Source organism: Gopherus flavomarginatus, chromosome 5, assembly GCF_025201925.1.
Source record: "Gopherus flavomarginatus isolate rGopFla2 chromosome 5, rGopFla2.mat.asm, whole genome shotgun sequence".
Classification (NCBI taxonomy): Eukaryota; Metazoa; Chordata; order Testudines; family Testudinidae; genus Gopherus; species Gopherus flavomarginatus.
In genome coordinates this window covers 105,212,084-105,231,202 of record NC_066621.1, presented here as the reverse complement: position 1 = coordinate 105,231,202, position 19,119 = coordinate 105,212,084, and the positions used below count along the sequence as shown (strand labels likewise).

The 19,119-nt window shown below is 40.7% G+C and overlaps 1 protein-coding gene across 7 annotated transcripts in view; it reads right to left on the bottom strand.

Annotated features, from left to right (window-relative positions):
* The window catches only part of DPH6 (diphthamine biosynthesis 6), a 370,092-nt gene extending 355,693 nt beyond the window's left edge, over window positions 1-14,399 (bottom strand). For 4 of the 7 annotated variants that reach the window (XM_050953881.1, XM_050953885.1, XM_050953886.1 and 1 more), the window contains exons 1-3: window positions 13,826-13,971; window positions 6,317-6,411; window positions 2,789-2,982 (exon numbers count right to left, since the gene is read on the bottom strand). In XM_050953881.1, the coding sequence (XP_050809838.1) occupies window positions 2,789-2,982; window positions 6,317-6,411; window positions 13,826-13,848 (312 nt within the window). In that variant the 5' untranslated portion in view covers window positions 13,849-13,971. Of the gene's footprint in view, window positions 1-2,788; window positions 2,983-6,316; window positions 6,412-13,825; window positions 13,973-14,312 lie in introns of those variants that run through there. The other 3 variants (XM_050953883.1, XM_050953882.1, XM_050953884.1) reach the window with 3 other exon arrangements.
* Between the last annotated feature and the right edge of the window lie 4,720 nt (window positions 14,400-19,119).

Sequence of the window (19,119 nt, the reverse complement as noted above, 5' to 3'; positions counted from 1 at the left end):
AACATTTGCATTAAATTCATGTCTCTCACAACTTTCTCCATAAGACGTTGAAATGTAGCAGGTGCTCTAAAATCCTTTGGGGCATGCGTTCAAATTGATAAAATCCTAACGGACAGATAAAGTCCATCTTCTCCTTATCTTCTTCTCCCAGAGAGATCTGTTAGTATCCACTTTGAAGATCCAATACAGAGAACCACTGGCTATGCAGCAAATAGTCCAAGGCATCTTGTATTCGAGACACAGTGTACTGGTCAACTACAGTGCACCTGCTTAGGGTGCGGTAATCAATATACATCCAATTTTTTCCATTCTTCTTACAGACCACCACAATGAGTGAGTCATACGGACTGCAAGACTTGGTAATTATGCCATCTTCAATCAGCTCCTGAAGATGATGTCGCACGTCTTCCATCTCTGAGAGGATACATTACCATGACTAATGCTGCATTCTCTCACCTGCAGTCCTGGCCCCCTTACCATAGAACCCCAAAGAAGCAGTGTACCTACAGGATGTTTCATGAGATCTGGGTGAGGGAGCCTACTGAACCAATGCTCCTACCTTTAAACCTACTACTCTGGGGATTGATGAATTGGCTCATTCTAATCACTACATGTGATTACAAAGCAGGCTATGATAACATCTTGCTGGAATTCCTCTAGCACCTTGGACCAAAGGCATCACAGTGGCTTACTAACTTCTGCATACGGGTCTATAGCAGGGCAGTTACCCCGCTTCTAGGGAAAAGGGTAGGCTGATTGGAAGAGGCAGCCACAGCTGTGGCCACACCCAATTAGGCCACAGCTGGCCCTGATATAAGTGCTAAGAGAGGAGCTGGGTCAGTCTCACTCCAGCCTTGGAGTGGGAAGGACCTAGCTGCCTTGGAGCACAGGGTACCTGAAGTAGAGCAGTGCTGGGGAAGGGCAAGAGGAGCTGGGGAGCTCCAGCCTGGCAACTCCTGTAAAATATCCCATACTGGAATTCATATTTCCACACAAGAAAGAAGCAGATATTTAGTTCCAGACAACTTGATAACATCTCTTTCAACTATAGTTATAATTATCGTGTACGAACTTCCAAAACAGAAGTTGTCAAGATTTAACATTAGCATTAATTTATGTCATAACTGACTGTTACTATAAAGATAATGGCAAAGCATCCATTTCTCCAAAGACAGCATGGATCGAAAGGGAAATTTCATCTTAATTGCCACTAATCTCCCCATTTTTAATTAAATTGATCAGTAATTTATTATCTTTCCCAGCCTTAGAAAGCTGTTATCACAAAGCTTCCAACAGATAGCATATCTGTACTTCCCTTCTCCAATGCTGTCATTTTCCAAAAAAAAGTAAAAGTGCTGCAGTATGTTTCCTCAAATTACTGTCCTGCCTCCTATAAACACCATGTTAAAAAAATTTAAAAAAAAACTTCATTGCTCTCTCTGGACTGGTTGTACAGCCTCGAATGCCCTATTTCTCCAAAAGATTTAGAAGAAACATCAAGAATCTTGCACTCCAGACTAATGGATACCATGGGCAAAATCCTAGCCTCGCTGAAGCCTATGAGAGTTTTGCCACTGATTAAAAGAGCTTTGAGAAAATATAACATAATATATATATAATATAATGGGTTTAGTCACCTTGCCCTAGTAATAGTTTCTGATCTCTATAACATTCATCTTAGAACCAAATTATTCATACAATTTTAATATAAAATAATGATCAAGCCATTTAAGCATGACATTTTCAAGTTTATCAATTATAAATCTGATGAAATAAAATTATAATTGGACAGGTATTGAATACTTAAATCGAAGATCAGAATTATCTTTCAGGCAACTTAAGGAAGTTTTTCTAGGACTGTAAATATTCAAATTAATCATTTCATTTTAGTAACAACTTTCACAATTAATACTGCCTTCTGACATTTACAAAAATATGATTATGTATTCTGGAAAATTCAAACATAATCTGCTGAAAGACATTCAGGACAATGAAGAAACTTCAACTCTGTCATTCAAAGTTGCTTCTTTCCTCTCTATGATCCAAATTCCATTGGAACCAATGGATGTCTTTCTATTGATTTCAATGGGGTTTGAATCAAACTCCAGGTAATAAAGATCACATTACATTTTTTGAAAAACAGTTGAATAAATTTCAGTGTCTTAGCCAATATATCCATTTTTACTGAAAGAACAATTTTACTGCTAAAAAGATTGGGTAAAGCTACTGCTAAGTATATAATGGTATTTAAACATGGTCACTGCACTATCAATATCAAAATCATAATTGTAAAGTACTTGGGAATACTTTGAGTATGAAATGCAGTATGAATAATATTCTAGCACTTTGGGTTTTATTTTATAATACATAAGTCCATGAAAAAGCAAACGCATACATTTCCTGTACACTAATAAACAAAATTCACACAAAATCTATGAGAACCAGTGGAAAACAAGCAAAATATTACATCAGTTGCATAAACCTCAGAGAACTTTACATCATATTCTCATGATAAATAATTCTCTTTACATATAATACTTTCTGAATACTTTTGCATACAATTGTTTATTATTATGGGCATCTATTTATTGTATATGATCAAGGGTTTTGGTTTAAAATGAGAGATAATCAGTATGGTCTATCTTAACAGATTAAGATAGTAAACCCCCATTTCACATAAGTTTATACTGTAAGGAAGAACAGACAAGAAAACAAATATTACACAAGAGTATAAATATTTTTTTCAAGTTTTCAAAACTTTCCAAGTGGAGTGAGTTATGCAACATACCTTAACGAGTTTCAAAAGCTGATAAAGATCTTCGACCTCATCTCCTTCACACTTGGTATATACTCTTCCAGTGTCCACACTGGTACCCTTTATGGTGTGACGATAGAGAGGCAAATCCATTGCTTCAGCATACAGGTCTATGGCATGATGTCCTACTGTCTGATACATGTAGCTGTCCAGCTCATCTGTCCCTTCTGCAATAATTAAATAGAGACTAAGTACATCATTCAGCATTTATAGAAAATCATAATACTTTAAAAGCAACAAGAGTACTTAAATCTGACTATTCCTTAGTTCATTGACACACACATCTATGATGGCATCTCTACAAACATGGAATTAAAAAAAATGAATTTCTCCCCTCTTATATTTACATATAACTATGTGTCTCATGCAACTGCCTACTTCTCAATGGAGGTGTCCACTTCACTTCTCCCCTACCATTTCCAGTGCTTCCTCCACAAATCCCCCACTATGGATCCAACCCAGAACCAAGTGAAGCCAATGGTAACTTTGCTTTGCTATGCAAGAGGAACACAACCCCAGAGGCACAGACCAATAGTTTTTACCTGATTTCCAGCATACTTAGTGCAATATACATAGAACACACTACAGCACTTACTCTGGTGCTTAGACATAGGCTGTCAAAACTTCCTGAAACTTAGCCATTAATACATTTAGTACTGACAACATGATACTCACAGCATGTTATTTCAGTATAAATGGAAAAATAGTGGATTACAGCAGTAATTTTATATTGTTTAATACATTGTAAAGAAATGGAAATCTGTTGTTGCATCCAGGGCTTTTTAATCTCCTTTCCTTTTAAAAACTTAGGCCATGTCTACATCTAAAATTTTGCTGCGCTGGTTGTTACAGCTGTATTAGTACAGCTGTATAGGGCCAGCGCTGCAGAGTGGCCACACTTACAGCAACCAGCGCTGCAAGTGGTGTTAGATGTGGCCACACTGCAGCGCTGTTGGGCGGCTTCAAGGGGTTTTGGGGAAGGCGAGAGCAAACCGGGGAAGGAGACCAGCTTCGCCGCGGTTTGCTCTCGCGTTCCGCGAACCACCCTGCAAACCGCAGGGAAGGAGACCTGCTTGCTCGGGGGTTCGGCGAACGCGAGAGCAAACCGGGGAAGGAGACCAGCTTCGCCGCGGTTTGCTCTCGCGTTCCGCGAACCACCCTGCAAACCGCAGGGAAGGAGACCTGCTTGCTCGGGGGTTCGGCGAACGCGAGAGCAAACCGGGGAAGGAGACCCGCTTCGCTGCGGTTTGCTCTCGCGTTCGCCGAACCCCCGAGCAAGCAGGTCTCCTTCCCTGCGGTTTGCAGGGTGGTTCGCGGAACGCGGGAGCAAACCGCGGCGAAGCTGGTCTCCTTCCCCGGTTTGCTCTCGCGTTCGCCGAACCCCCGAGCAAGCAGGTCTCCTTCCCTGCGGTTTGCAGGGTGGTTCGCGGAACGCGAGAGCAAACCGCGGCGAAGCTGGTCTCCTTCCCCGGTTTGCTCTCGCCTTCCCGGAACCACCCAGCAAACCTCAGGGAAGGAGACCTGCTTGCTCGGGGTTCGGGGAACGCGAGAGCAAACCGCGGCGAAGCTGGTCTCCTTCCCCGGTTTGCTCTCGCCTTCCCGGAACCACCCAGCAAACCTCAGGGAAGGAGACCTGCTTGCTCGGGGTTCGGGGAACGCGAGAGCAAGCCGGGGAAGGAGACCAGCTTGATTACCAGAGGCTTCCTCAGGTATGCTGGGATACCTGCTTATTCCACGGAGGTCAAGAAAAGCGCTGGTAAGTGACTATACTTGATTACCAGCGCTGGATCACCAGCGCTGGATCCTCTACACCCGAGACAAAACGGGAGTACGGCCAGCGCTGCAAACAGGGAGTTGCAGCGCTGGTGGTGCCCTGCAGATGTGTACACCTCCTAAGTTGCAGCGCTGTAACTCCCTCACCAGCGCTGCAACTTTCTGATGTAGACAAGCCCTTAGGGTAGAATTCACCAAACTTATTGCTGCTGCTGCTTTAATTAAGAGACAAATTTCACTAAACGTTCTTACCGACTGGTTGGCAGCTAATCAATAACAAAAAAGGTAGCTCATGTAGATTATAATAATTAAACCACAAACCTTACAATTCACATTTTATGTATCTCAGGACTTATCCAGCAATTGTGATCATTATTGATCATTTTTCAATTGATCAATAATAAAGAACAATAATTATTGCTCAAAGCTACAATTCACTGGTAAAAATTGATAGAGTTCACTTTATTTTAAGACCACCCTAAGTAGTCCTGGAACTTCCCCTAACTTCAGCACTTCTCTGTGAGAGCAGGCCTCTGAGCCCACATGGAAGGAGCTTGAAAGGAGAGGTCCCTGTATCACGGAAACAAGCCGTGAAACAAGTTGTGATGTAACTATAATATGCTAAAACTGATCATTATAAATAAGTGTACTTCACTTTACTATAGTGTGTAATGATTTTTAGAATGTACATGGTGACTTCCAATAGTAAGAGAAGCAGGTATTTGATCAGAATGGTCTAGGGGGTTCTGTAGTCTTAAAGTAACCAGGACAGGAGAAGTTGATTTTACAAGAAAAACAGAGTATTTTTAAATTTATATAAAATGTGATGCCTGAAAAGAACAGACAGGGTCCCTTTTAAGCTGCCACTTAGGTCTGAATGTGCAGTTACTTTATTACTTGAGGGTCTCCAGGCAACAGTGGTACAAGATAAAATAAAATGAATGGGGAAGGCCCTACTGCTGCCTGGGGTATCTCCATTAACTTTCCATTGCATTTCCTACCACATACACGTAAAGAGGCCATTTTATGATTTGAATGACAACATTCTACATTTCTGATGTGGATACATTAGTTTTATAACAAACATATTTCAATAAGATTCAAGAGTTTTGTCCTGGGTACCAAAGGAATAAAGTGCTCTAACCTATTAATTGCCTACTCTTATTGCCCCAGCCTACTGATTTTATATTCACCACCTCTACCAATGATTCACACATGAACTCCTCCTCCCAGAAGGCACACCTCCTCCTCAGTTTCCCTCACAAACCTCCACAGTTCAGACGGTGAAGGTGACATTTGTGGCGCCTCATTCCTCTCCCACTGGTACAAAAGTCACCTCCTTTTCAAATATCACCTTAAAACCTTCCTGTTCATCTTAATTTAAGATTGATGCTAAGCCTCACTCACTTTGCACTACCTTCATTACTGTACCCATGCATTCTCCCCTTACTACAGTACAAGAAAGTATTTATGCATTTTCCTCCTTTTAAACTGCAGATTCCTCTTATCATTTTTCATTTTCTTGTATTGTTTTCTCGTTTGCTGCTTTACAAGTGGCTTTAACAAATTCTCTAAATTCTCTCTCCCCTTCTTCACCTTTCTCTGTAAAGACATCTAGGATATCTGCCATATGTACAAAAATAAATAGCAGGGTTTAATTCAGACACAGCTGCGCCTCAGCTGTTTCCTATTTCGGAAAGTTTCCTACAAGCAATAAGACATTCTTACCTGTGTTTTCAGCGGGCCTTAAGTTGGCTAGAGCAACAATCTGATGCCCAGCAGCAACACACTGCATCATATTGTAACAGCTGTCCTTTCCACCACTGGAATTAGAAAAAAAATGAAATTATCGGACAATTAAACCAGGTCACTACTAGGCATTGTCGCCCTTTTTTAACTTTTACCTGGTTACTTCAAAATTATAATGCAGGGCCACGGAACAAAGTTTTCAAATAAGAAGAATTAAAGAGAATTATAACAGTAACAAACATCTAAGACTGTACCATACAAAATCTTTGTAAGAATAGAAAGTATTTATAAAATGCTGAAGAGTTCAGTTAGATATAAAATCCATAAAGTTTATGTGAAATTCCTAATTTGATGGCAGAGAGAGAAAAACGTATATTGTATGGAAGCTCTTTGGAGAAGAGGCTGTCTTTTGCACAAAACTCCTATTTCAGTTACACATAATCAAATCTTAAACAAATGTTAAGTAGTAATAATAAAACAAAAACTATCTGATCTATAGAATACTATACTTCAAACGTCCATCTTCAAATTGATAGACACTGCACCACAACCAGAGGGAAAAGTCTATGCTTCACTTCTCTAAGAGCCAAAGCACAGAATTCACAGCCCCAACGGGGGAGGGAGGCAGTGGGGTATATATAGTGGGGTGAGAAGAGGGGGTGGGGCAAATTTGGGAAGTGCAGGGCTGCAGCGGACAGAGAAAGAAGTGACTTTCCCCAGCTCTAGGGCTACGGTTGCTGGGTAAAGATGGCCCTTCTTTCCAGCCCCAGCTCAGGGGCTGCTGTGGTTGCGGAGAGAGGGAGAGACCCCCCTCCTCCTTTCCAGCCCCAGCTGAGGGGCTGCTGTGGCAGCGGAGAGGCACATCCATTGCATTGGAAAGGTAAGACTACTGATATTAAAATATGAGTTGTGTGCTTTTATTCGTAGAACAAAAATGTTAATTAAGTTTTTATTATATTGCGCTTTTATCCAAAGTATTTACAACAGCTAGCTAACAGTACAAACAACATTTAGAAAGATCATCAAGTGGTCTATCGAGACCCTCAGCAATTTTTAGTGGTCCATGGCAAAAAAGTCTGAGAACCACTGGTCTAGATAATACTAAGTCCTGCCTGGAGTTCAGGCAGGGCCAGCTCTACTGTTTTCGCCACCCCAAGCAGCACGCCAAATTGCTACCGTGGAGGGCGGGGGCAGTCCGTGTGCTGTTAGGGCAGCACGTGCATTTCCGTGGCAGCGGCAATTCGGCGTCAGCTTCTGTCTTCAGCTGGAAGACAGAAACTGCGCCACATGGACAGCTGAACATAGAAGATTATGCCAAATTGCCACTGCCGCGGAAATGCGCGTGCCACCCTAACCGCACACGGACTGCCCCCACCCTCCGCGGTGGTAATTCGGTGTGCTGCTTGGGGGCAAAAACACACGGACTGCCGCCCCTTGCAGATTGCCGCCCCAAGCACCTGCTTTGGATGCTGGTGCCTGGAGCCGGCCCTGAGTTCAGGGGACTGGACCAGAAGACCTCTCGAGGTCCCTTCCAGTCCTATGATTCGATGATCAATTGTTCTCTCTGATTTCATTGCTGTTAAAATTTAACACAAATCTGTTAATGAACAGGTTTTCAGCAAGTTTCTAGTTTGAGGCTCAATCACTTTTCAAAATAACCATGATGTCAAATTTCTTCTAAACAGCCAACAGACAATGTAATCTAAAGCCCTATCTCTGTTATTTTGACAAAACATGCTTGGTATAGTTAACTTAGTTACTGTTCATTTAGTAACCAATGAGATTGGAAAAAAGACTGGATGGATCAAGAAACAGTAATGGGACAGAGAACCTTACCCTTACAGAGACTTCTTTCTCAAAACTAAGGGCTGCAACTTAGCCCCGATTTTGTCCCTAAATATAACTGCAGGCAAAAACAATTATACATGAATTGTGTAGCCTTTACATATCCAACTACACAATTTATGAGTATAATCAGGAAGCTATATGTCTAAGCACTATAAAATGTACCCACAATTATTTGTACCAGCAAAACTGTGGATGCAAACTCAGAAACTGAAAGTCACCAGTCTTGATATTGCCCTTGCTAGCATTCTCAAGAGAAGGGCCATGAAATTAATAGAGATGGTAACTGAATTACACTCAGACCTCAGAGGTAGCACAGAAACAGGGTTGAGGCATGTTGCTGGGACAAATCTAAAGAAAACTTGCATTGCTACTGTCTGTATTACAGGGTAGGCCCACTGCTCAATGAGGAGGGGGTAACAGTAACGGGAGACTTGGAAATGGCAGAGATGCTTAATGACTTCTTTGTGTCGGTCTTCACTGAGAAGTCTGAAGGAATGTCTAGTATAGTGAATGCTTATGGGAAGAGGGTAGGTTTAGAAGAGAAAATAAGAAAAGAGCAAGTAAAAAATCACTTAGAAAAGTTAGATGCCTGCAAGTCACCAGGGCCTGATGAAATGCATCCTAGAATACTCAAGGAGTTAATAGAAGAGGTATCTGAGCCTCTAGCTATTATCTTTGGGAAATCATGGGAGACGGGGGAGATTCCAGAAGACTGGAAGGGGGCAAATATAGTGCCTATCTATAAAAAGGGAAATAAAAACAACCCAGGAAACTACAGACCAGTTAGTTTAACTTCTGTGCCAGGGAAGATAATGGAGCAGGTAATCAAAGAAATCATCTGCAAACACTTGGAAGGTGGTAAGGTGATAGGGAATAGCTAGCATGGATTTGTAAAGAACAAATCATGTCAAACTAATCTGATAGCGTTCTTTGATAGGATAACGAGCCTTGTGGATAAGGAAGAAGCGGTGGATGTGATATACCTAGACTTTAGTAAGGCGTTTGATACGGTCTCGCATGATATTCTTATAGATAAACTAGGAAAGTACAATTTAGATGGGGCTACTATAAGGTGGGTGCATAACTGGCTGGATAACCGTACTCAGAGAGTAGTTGTTAATGGCTCCCAATCCTGCTGGAAAGGTATAACAAGTGGGGTTCCGCAGGGGTCTGTTTTGGGACCGGCTCTGTTCAATATCTTCATCAACGATTTAGATGTTGGCATAGAAAGTACGCTTATTAAGTTTGCGGATGATACCAAACTGGGAGGGATTGCAACTGCTTTGGAGGACAGGGTCAAAATTCAAAATGATCTGGACAAGTTGGAGAAATGGTCTGAGGTAAACAGGATGAAGTTCAATAAAGATAAATGCAAAGTGCTCCACTTAGGAAGGAACAATCAGTTTCACACATACAGAATGGGAAGAGACTGTCTAGGAAGGAGTATGGCAGAAAGAGATCTAGGGGTCATAGTGGACCACAAGCTTAATATGAGTCAACAGTGTGATACTGTTGCAAAAAAAGCAAACATGATTCTGGGATGCATTAACAGGTGTGTTGTAAACAAGACACGAGAAGTCATTCTTCCGCTTTACTCTGCGCTGGTCAGGCCTCAGCTGGAGTATTGTCCAGTTCTGGGCACCGCATTTCAAGAAAGATGTGGAGAAATTGGAGAGGGTCCAGAGAAGAGCAACAAGAATGATTAAAGGTCTTGAGAACATGACCTATGAAGGAAGGCTGAAGGAATTGGGTTTGTTTAGTTTGGAAAAGAGAAGACTGAGAGGGGACATGATAGCAGTTTTCAGGTATCTAAAAGGGTGTCATCAGGAGGAGGGAGAAAACTTGTTCACCTTAGCCTCCAATGATAGAACAAGAAGCAATGGGCTTAAACTGCAGCAAGGGAGATTTAGGTTGGACATTAGGAAAAAGTTCCTAACTGTCAGGGTAGTTAAACACTGGAATAGACTGCCTAGGGAAGTTGTGGAATCTCCATCTCTGGAGATATTTAAGAGTAGGTTAGATAAATGTCTATCAGGGATGGTCTAGACAGTATTTGGTCCTGCCATGAGGGCAGGGGACTGGACTCGATGACCTCTTGAGGTCCCTTCCAGTCCTAGAGTCTATGAGTCTATCTGTGACATACACTGGGAAATTCAGTGTTGGCTTCCACAATCTGGCATGTTTTATGAGAAACAATTTCATTCTAATTTTTCTTGTAAACAACAAAATAAAGCACATTGGCTAATTTACCAAAGTTCTTAAACATTATCACACCATTCCAATATTAAAATAAAAAATGCTCAAAAATAAAATATCGGCTAATTTCAAAAATTGCTTGAAAAGAATAATATAGATTTTAAAAAAGATGTACTTTGACATGATTTTAGGCCCAGGGTCCCAGTTTGTTGTTTATGGACTACTTGCTGATGGTCTGTACCCTTGGGCTGAATGGTTCCCTGGAACTGGCTCTCCTCATTTCCAGAGAAGAGAAAAATAACAGATGAAAGAGGCATGGGGGATGAAATGAAGAGCCAAAACAGAAAGTGCAATAAACTTTTTTCCAAGAGGGCAAAACATCTCAAAGACAGCTAAATTGTACATAAAAGTCCTTCTTATTATCACTTCTACACAACAGCAATTTTTGCAGCTGCCACTGACGTGAAGACAATCACAAATGAGAGGGAAAACAGTCTGTGAAATCATGAATGAGAGGACATGTGGGTCCAACAATACTCAGCCCTCCACTGATACTTAATACTGATAGCTGGAGAGCCCCACAGAGTCAACAGAAACACCAAATATTCATGAATTGGTGTCCTAGCATTACATTGTTGAGATTTTTTTGTATGCCACTGCATGATGATAATCACCTGAGGCCAGAACTCCATGATAGTTCTGTGACTCTTAGGGACTCCATTTGTCAAAATATTTCCTGTCTCCTTCTATTGCTTTCTAGCCTCTGCGAGAGAAAGAAGCGTTTTTCATCTCTCTCTCTCTCTCTTTCTTTGTCCTACTAGCTGATGGAACACAGTCAGAGTTTTTATTTTCTTTCTTTCTCTTCCTCACCTTTACACCCTAAATTCCTGACTAGTTGGAGGGAGAGACAGGATTACTACAACTTCTGTCCATTTTTTTAATGCTACCCACAAAGCTTCAAAGGGAAGAGCCATCAAACCCAGGGATTTCACCAAATGGGGCCCCCCTCAAAAAGCTGTATGTGGCTCTAGAGCAGTGATACTCAGACATCAGTGGTTTGGAATCCAAATTAGTTATTAACATTACCCAAAAGAGCCACAATAGTGTGAATTCATTGTTTCATTTAGTACTGTACTAAATACTCATATTTAAACAAATATGACAGGGAAAATATTTAGTATTTTTTATATACACACATACATATATATATATTTATATATATATATATTTTATATATAATTCTCACAGTAAATAAGTTAATAACTTAGTACAAGTTGATAACTTAATTGGTTAATAAGTAGCAAAAGCATCCTGATTGGTTAATAATTAAGTCACAGTGTTTTAATATCATGTGCTGCAAAAAGCTGTAGGAAACACACTAAAGAGCCATATGCAGCTAGTGAGACTCCGTCTGAGTATCACTGCTCTAGAGCCACAGTTTGAGATTTGAGTTTCATTGAGATATGGAAAATAAGAGGTGGTCAGAAATGGTAGTCAGATGGTCTGAGTTCCTGGAGCAAGACGGATGTCTGGTTGCGGCATTCTGGGTACCCTGACATTTAGAGTTTTGGGAATGTAATAAAAGAAGGAACTGCAATAGATATGAGACTCTTAACAATTTCAACAGAGGCACAGCCAAAAGCATGATGATAGGCAGACTTACAGACAAGGAGAATATGAAAGAGAAAAAAAAGGAAATGTAAAGATTACTTCGACGACTATCCAAAACATCTGAAAAGGATGTCCTTCATATTCCTGCATGTTACTGTTCATGCGGAAAAAAAAATCTAGACTAATTAAAGATTGGGGGGATGGCAGGAAAACTTATTTTGGACAGTTCACTGGCTTTAAAATGCCTGATGGTTTCTGATTTAGTACAAGTTACACTTTGAGGTTTATTCAATCACTCTCTTTCTAAGAAGGTACTGTCAACTTGAAATTGTCAATACAAAAAAAATTAGTTAAAATTGATTCAAATACTACTCCTGCCTATCAAAGGCACAAAAGATTTTTTTTAATAGAGAATATTTCTCTCTCTTATCTTTTACGTTACTTGCAGTGGGTAGGTTAAAAAAATCAGAATTTGACGTCCCTTTAAAACAAAAAACTCTTCTTAAAACTTTTTCTTAAGCTAAATCCATCCTAGTAAAACTGTCCATAAAAATATCAGTCATGTTACAAACCTGTTTTTAAGATTTTATTTCATGCTGCCCTTTAACACATTCCACTGCATAACCAATTATCAAAATAAGTACTTCTAGAACTTGAAATCTTGCATTTTCCACAAGTTGGGAGGCGAAAGTGTGGAAATTGGTTGCATTAATCTGTTATTAAAAACAATCTGGATAAAAAAAGGACAATTTTTCCACAATAAAAAACAAGTCCCTTTTGTTGTATAACATTTTCTTTTGGGATAATTTTAAACCATGATCCTGCAACTGACCCCCCATGGCCAAACCCAAATTTTAACAGGCTTCATGCAGCTAGCAGGACTCTGCACAAGGAAAGTCAATAAAGAATCTGTACCTTAGTGTAAAAAAAGAAAAAGCAATGGGTTGACATCTAAAAATAAAAATATCACAAAGTTCACCCAATACACAAGCACAAGTTCCTGAGTAACCTTCCTGGCTTACATGAACCATCAGTGTATTATCATTTCTCAATAAAAGAATCTAGCCGTAATCATCAATGAAAAAATAATTTAAATACATGTCTAAAAATATTAAAACCTATTTAAAGTATAAGAATTGCAGAAAATGAAGCAGCAGAAAGGTAGGAGAAACAGTCCCCAAGACAGAGGGCTATGTCAAGCTCAGTGTGACTACAGAAATGAGTGAGCTTTTTTAAAATGATGAGATTAAATGTCTTACTGAAACACACATTTGCAAAACTGATCCTAAAAGGAAGATACTTGGAAAGGGAAAAAAATAGCCTGAAACTCAACTGAAAACGAGACTAGGCAGAAAAAAATAGCAGCAGCCCACATATATACAGTGTCTCCTCCCAAAGCATGTTACACATAATTACAGGGCACCCCCAAAATGCAGCTCTGGGGCGGAGGGCAGCCACTGACAACAAAGAGCACATTACAAGTCGCAGGAGAGAGTGATGATGGCACGGTGGGCCTTTATTTATTGTTTTAAGTGTGACAGGATGTTCAACACCCAAGGGCAGAGCCAGGCAGTTGTGCAAGGCCTCCTACTAGGCATGAATTAGACACCCACCACTGAGATGCAGCCAGCTGAGGCAGAGCAAGCTGCAAGAGACAGAGCTATTTAAAACTCCTCGCTGCGTTTGGGGGAGGAAGGAAAGCAAGAAATGCACAAGCAGGAAGGTCCCGAGGGCAAGGCTGCCCAGTCCCTGCTATGGGCTCGGCAGCACCCCCCAAGGGCACGAGGTGTGGCTCAGTCTGTGCAGCAGGGCAGCCCCCCACAGCCACGTTACCTGATTAAGGCCACTACTCTCATGCTGCTCGCACCCCCCCGGGCTGGGCTGACACTAAGGGGGGGGGGGGGCTAAGACACACGTGCGCTACTACAGGCTGCAGCGGACGCTCTCCTTCCCGATACACGCGCCGTTCTACACGCTTGCGCCGACCGCCCGGCCAGACCCGCCCAGGGCAGCCCAGTGGCTGCCTGAACCAAAGCACTTGCGGTGCGGGGCGGCCCGCGCCGCTCTCCCTATGCCCGGCCCGCGCCCTGCCCCTGCCGCTCGGGCAGCGGCGGCAAGCAGCGCGGGGCGGCGAGGGCAGAAATGCAGGCACCGCGCTGGCCGCCTATGCGAGGGCAGGCGGGAGGCGCTGCAGGGAGGCCAGGGCTGATCCCGGGGGTGTTAGCAGCGGGTGCGCTGCTCGGAGCCGTTCCAGTGCGTGACATCAGGATGAGTCACCCCGGAGCTGTCAGCTCCTGCACTGTGTGCTCACCCCGCTTACCGGAACCTCTTTCCCCTGACAGTACTGGCTCTATCTAGTTATTATTGGCTGCCATGCAGTACCTGGGGTTGTCTCTGGCACCAGCAGAAGTTGGTCTAATAAAAGATATTACCACACCCACCTTATCTCTCTTACAGTGAAAGGCTGCCAGTTTTGCTTGGACATATGCCTGGAGTTTCATCACATAACATAATCTTTAATTAAAGATTAATCTTTAATTCCTGCAAACTCCAGGACAACCCTATTTATACTTATCAAAGACTGTCCACTGTTTTGAATGGTGCTGAAAGTAAGAAGGCTGGTTTGTTTCATTCATATTCAACAGCCACAGTCGGGAAAGGCCCTTACCTCCTGCAGAGAAGTTTAAAGCAAGGTCTCCCACTTTTGGGGGGTGTGGTTAAGAGTTTGGCACAGTTTACAGGCGCTTGTCTCTTTCTTGCAGATGAAGGATGGCTGGGTGTGAAGTTGAAATGGAGGAGTTAGTCTGTTGTTTTAAAAGTTATTAAATAAGAAACAGGGGAGTGTGTAACTCTACTCACATGTTGAATAACATCAGTAGATCAACAATGACAACACACCCCCACACCCTGAAACTAAGGATGTTCATCTGCAGATTTGGATTCAAACTTTGCAATTCATTCCCATCATTGTAAGGAATCAAATTGTAAAACTAAATACAAACACCTTGGAATTCAGATCCAGATCCAAATTCTACAGTGTGGGCCCATTTCTGGGCCAAAAAAATCCCTTTGTAAATAATGGTACAAAGTCAACAAGGTTGTAAATATGTAACTAAAAGCAGAATATTTCACACACTCTATTTTAGCCATCTACGACTGCATAGCTTGGGACATCCAAAGCTACCGAACGTGTCCCCAGCATAGGAGATGGGGGAGTGACCACACGTGGACAGCTTTAAATAAAGAATAAAAAGAAGATTGGGCATGTGGCTGGTAACCCCACTATGTAAACACAAACTTACTAAAGAAATAAACACTGGGAGTCATACTTGAAAAAGAGCCCCACTTCCTGTGAACTATATGATAGACATTGGTCAAAGTTGTAAGGAAACATGTCCTGAAAATTCCCTTGCTCAAGGCCTGATCAGTAATGAAAATCAGTCTTTGGAATACGAGAACTATGTACAAAGTTACGAAAGCTATTCAAGCAATTAAAATAAATGGATAGATACCATCTTGATGTCCTTGGAATCAGTGAGGGTAGATGGACGGGTTCAAACAAACTTCACTTTATAATATGGACACCACCTAGAAGAGAAAAAGAGTGTGACCTAGAGAAACATTATGCAGAGCAATAGAAGAAGAAGCCAGATCCATTAACAAGACACTTAGAAGCCTCAGCAGACTAGCATAAGACTAAAATAAATGGCAGAAACTAGTAGATGCCCCATCCATCTGAGGGTGCAGGAGGATAAAGAAAAATGCTGCATATGCTGAATCGGAGAAAGCTTCGGGGTGTATCTGTTCCCTGGTTGGGAGAGGCATTCGTCCAAGGAGTTTCACTCTTGGGATTGTGCCAGTTGCCTCAACTGTACTGCCAGCAAGCATTCTGACCACCTGCTCTAAATGCACCCTTTAGGCCAGCTCCAACCTTATCTGATGGGGTGCCACCCACCCCAGCGTTCTCATGTCTTCCTGTGGGACTCAGGCCTAGGGTTGCATGAGCTAGTGACCCTCCACTTGAATCTAACTACGATGAAAGCTATAAATGTGTTTGCCTTGGATCAACCTGATTCACAGCCTACAAAAACCAACCTGATAAACAAGGGTCTTCTCCAAATACCCATAAAATTCCCTGTGAGAATCATCTGGAAAATGAAAACAGAATGGAAACAGGATGGAAAAGACCCCCTCAGAAGACCTAAAACATGATGGCGGGATGGTATCTACAGACACATGTCCTTTCACAGGCATCCTACCCTGTAACATGTCAGATTTGGCTCAGGACAGACTATCATAGCTCATTCAGTGGCCTCCCAGCTGTCCAAATATATTATGAGAAATAACTAAACCTATCTTAATTTGTTCCCATGCTCCAGCACCATAAGAAAGATGGAATGGCTCCCTGGGGTATTTCCAGGAGTGAAATGTTGGCATTAGGCCAACATTAGACACTCCTATTCAACCCTCATGCATGGCCTCCAGAACAGGGCAGTGTGTGGGCAATGGTTGGAGCACTTTGCATTTACATTTCAGAGCTGTGGAGCATGGAATGTTGCTGTATATCCCCATATTCCCACATATTGAAAAATTATGAGTTAGCCCCCCAAAAAAATCATGAGATAGGCTTAAAATTAATGGAATTTTAAAAACTAATTAATTGGGTTTCTTGTTATTGTCCTTTGTTTTTTGAGGCATTGAGGCTCATATTTTCATTTTTTACCATAGTCATGAGGACTTGAAACCTACGTTTTAAAAAATTCTTATGTAGCCCCACCACTCCAGGAGCTGAGGCTTTCAGAAAATACCAAATATCTTAACACTTGTGATAAAACCCTTGGGGCTGCTGTAATTTGTGCTGGAGTCATCACAGTAACCCAGAATTAGGGAGGTGCTAACGTGGCATAAAGTCACATAGTTTATAATAAATATATATATCATCACACATAGAGAGCATATTATTGGCTCTTAGGCAACAATAAATAATATTTAGTTATTAGCATAACTGTTAAAAATAATGATGCTGTGTTTCCAAAGAGAAACTGCAAGAAGATAAATCAGGTCTATTTTGGGCCTCCATATAGTGCAACAGTCTACCATGCACATTGTAATTTATAGGATCAGGGCCTAAATATGAAATATCACACAGGAATCAACATAGCCTAGAATGAGGATTATCAACCTGGTTTTATAAACAAGTGTCAGAGAGCCACAGCTACCCTGCCCCTACCATCCTTCTAAATTGGAAGGTAGTCCTGGCTATATCCTGGAGTGATGGGAGGTCCCAGTAGGGGGAAAAGGTTAAGAACCAGTTTCCTAGATCAAAAGTAAAATTGGTATATAATATTTAAATATGCCAGAATCAGTTGAGTAAGGCCTAGTAAGACAAATATAATATTTTAGGAAAATGTATAGTACATGATACAATTAAAATCAAAATATTTGTTTTATGTAGAAGCAATCACAAGAACTTATAAATATAAAATAAAAGCTCACAGTTATATACAGAGCTGAAATTGATAATACATGAAATTGCTAATTTCTGCCTTAGTTTAAACTTTTGTAAAAAGACAAAGGAAGTATTTGTAAAAGCTGCAATAAATATTTGTGAAGGCTGGTAACCCATAAAATGGGTTGCCTGTAATTTTTTTGTATTTGGAATACATATGTATAGCTGAGGGTATTTAAAAACTTGTATTTATCACATTGAATCATTTAAATGGAAATCACAATATTTTAAATAATTCCTCATTTTAAATACAAAGAAGTCCAAAATGCTGTAAACAGCATTAATAGCAACAGTGGAAAATAGCAAGTGTTTAAGGGTTCCCATTCATGCGGACTTTATACTGTACAGAGTGGATATAGTCTTTCCAGTACCTCGCTGGATTTGGGTCACAATGTAGTATGAAGTGAAACAGCACATTAAAATGTATGGCAAATATATATATGTCTGTAAAAAAAATTAAATATCAATTGTATTTTTTAACAATAACCTCAGGGTATGCTCTGACCATCATAGATTAGCAGTTCACTAGACAAAACCATTTATTTTATTGATACCATTTACAAAGCAGTTTGAATTTTCTTTAATTTGATGATCATGCATTAATAACAATAATTTTACGTTTATTCTCAGAAATTCTTCCTTTTACTATTCAAAACAATGTAAATGATCTCAATCAGATGGCTTGGATGTGAAATGCTAGTGACTCTCAGAAGCGATGGTAACTTTTTTTTTTTTTTTTTTTGGAGTGAGGAGGGGAATGCAGGCCTGTTCTGAATTAAGACTGTAAATCCAGGGATTGTAGAGATTTTAGTTGAGATTACCAAATTAAATGAAACAATAATGTATAATAATCTCATCTGATGGAAATAACCACCTCCCTAGAGAACTGTAAAAACATATAGCACCAAAGTACTTTGTTTTTATTGCAAAAACTGTGGTTATTTTATCATACCTCTCTACATTTGCATTCTTTGAAAGGTGTTATAAATATGTTTTTATTTATGTTTATGAATTTATGTTTATGAGTTCAGGAATTCAACTAGTAGCTGTGAACATTTAAAAGCTGTTGTCTTAAAAAGCTTAGCAACAGTGTATGAAAAGTCTAAGAAATCATGTACATAAATTATTCTGCCTCTTTGAAAAACTGGGGAACCCATAAAACCAGTTGCTCTAAGCAGGCAGCTTTATATTACAAGTTCCAATACTTGTAACAGCTGTGTTCTAAATAGTGTATCATTCCAAGACCAGAAAGGAGAATTCTTCTAAAGTACACTCCTTCCTTAAAGGCTCCATTATTAGTAATCTACCCTGATTTAACACGGTTGTTCCATCTGCCAGGTCTTTTGAAGTTTATTATACATTCTTTCAAAAAACATAACTCTGTTTATAATCTACTCAGTCCTTTCATTTGAAGAACAGAAGTGTAATCTCAACCAAGGGCAACAACACAGATCCTAAATTAAGAATAATTTCCAGTTCCACTGTCCTGTTGGTAAGCTTAGGAGTAGAGGCAGAGAGGTGAAGTTTCAGAATCAAAACCTGGTTGCATATGAGAGGTTCCTTTGGCTTTCATTTTGTGAGGACTAAAGTGGTTATTATATTCATGTGAATAAAATAA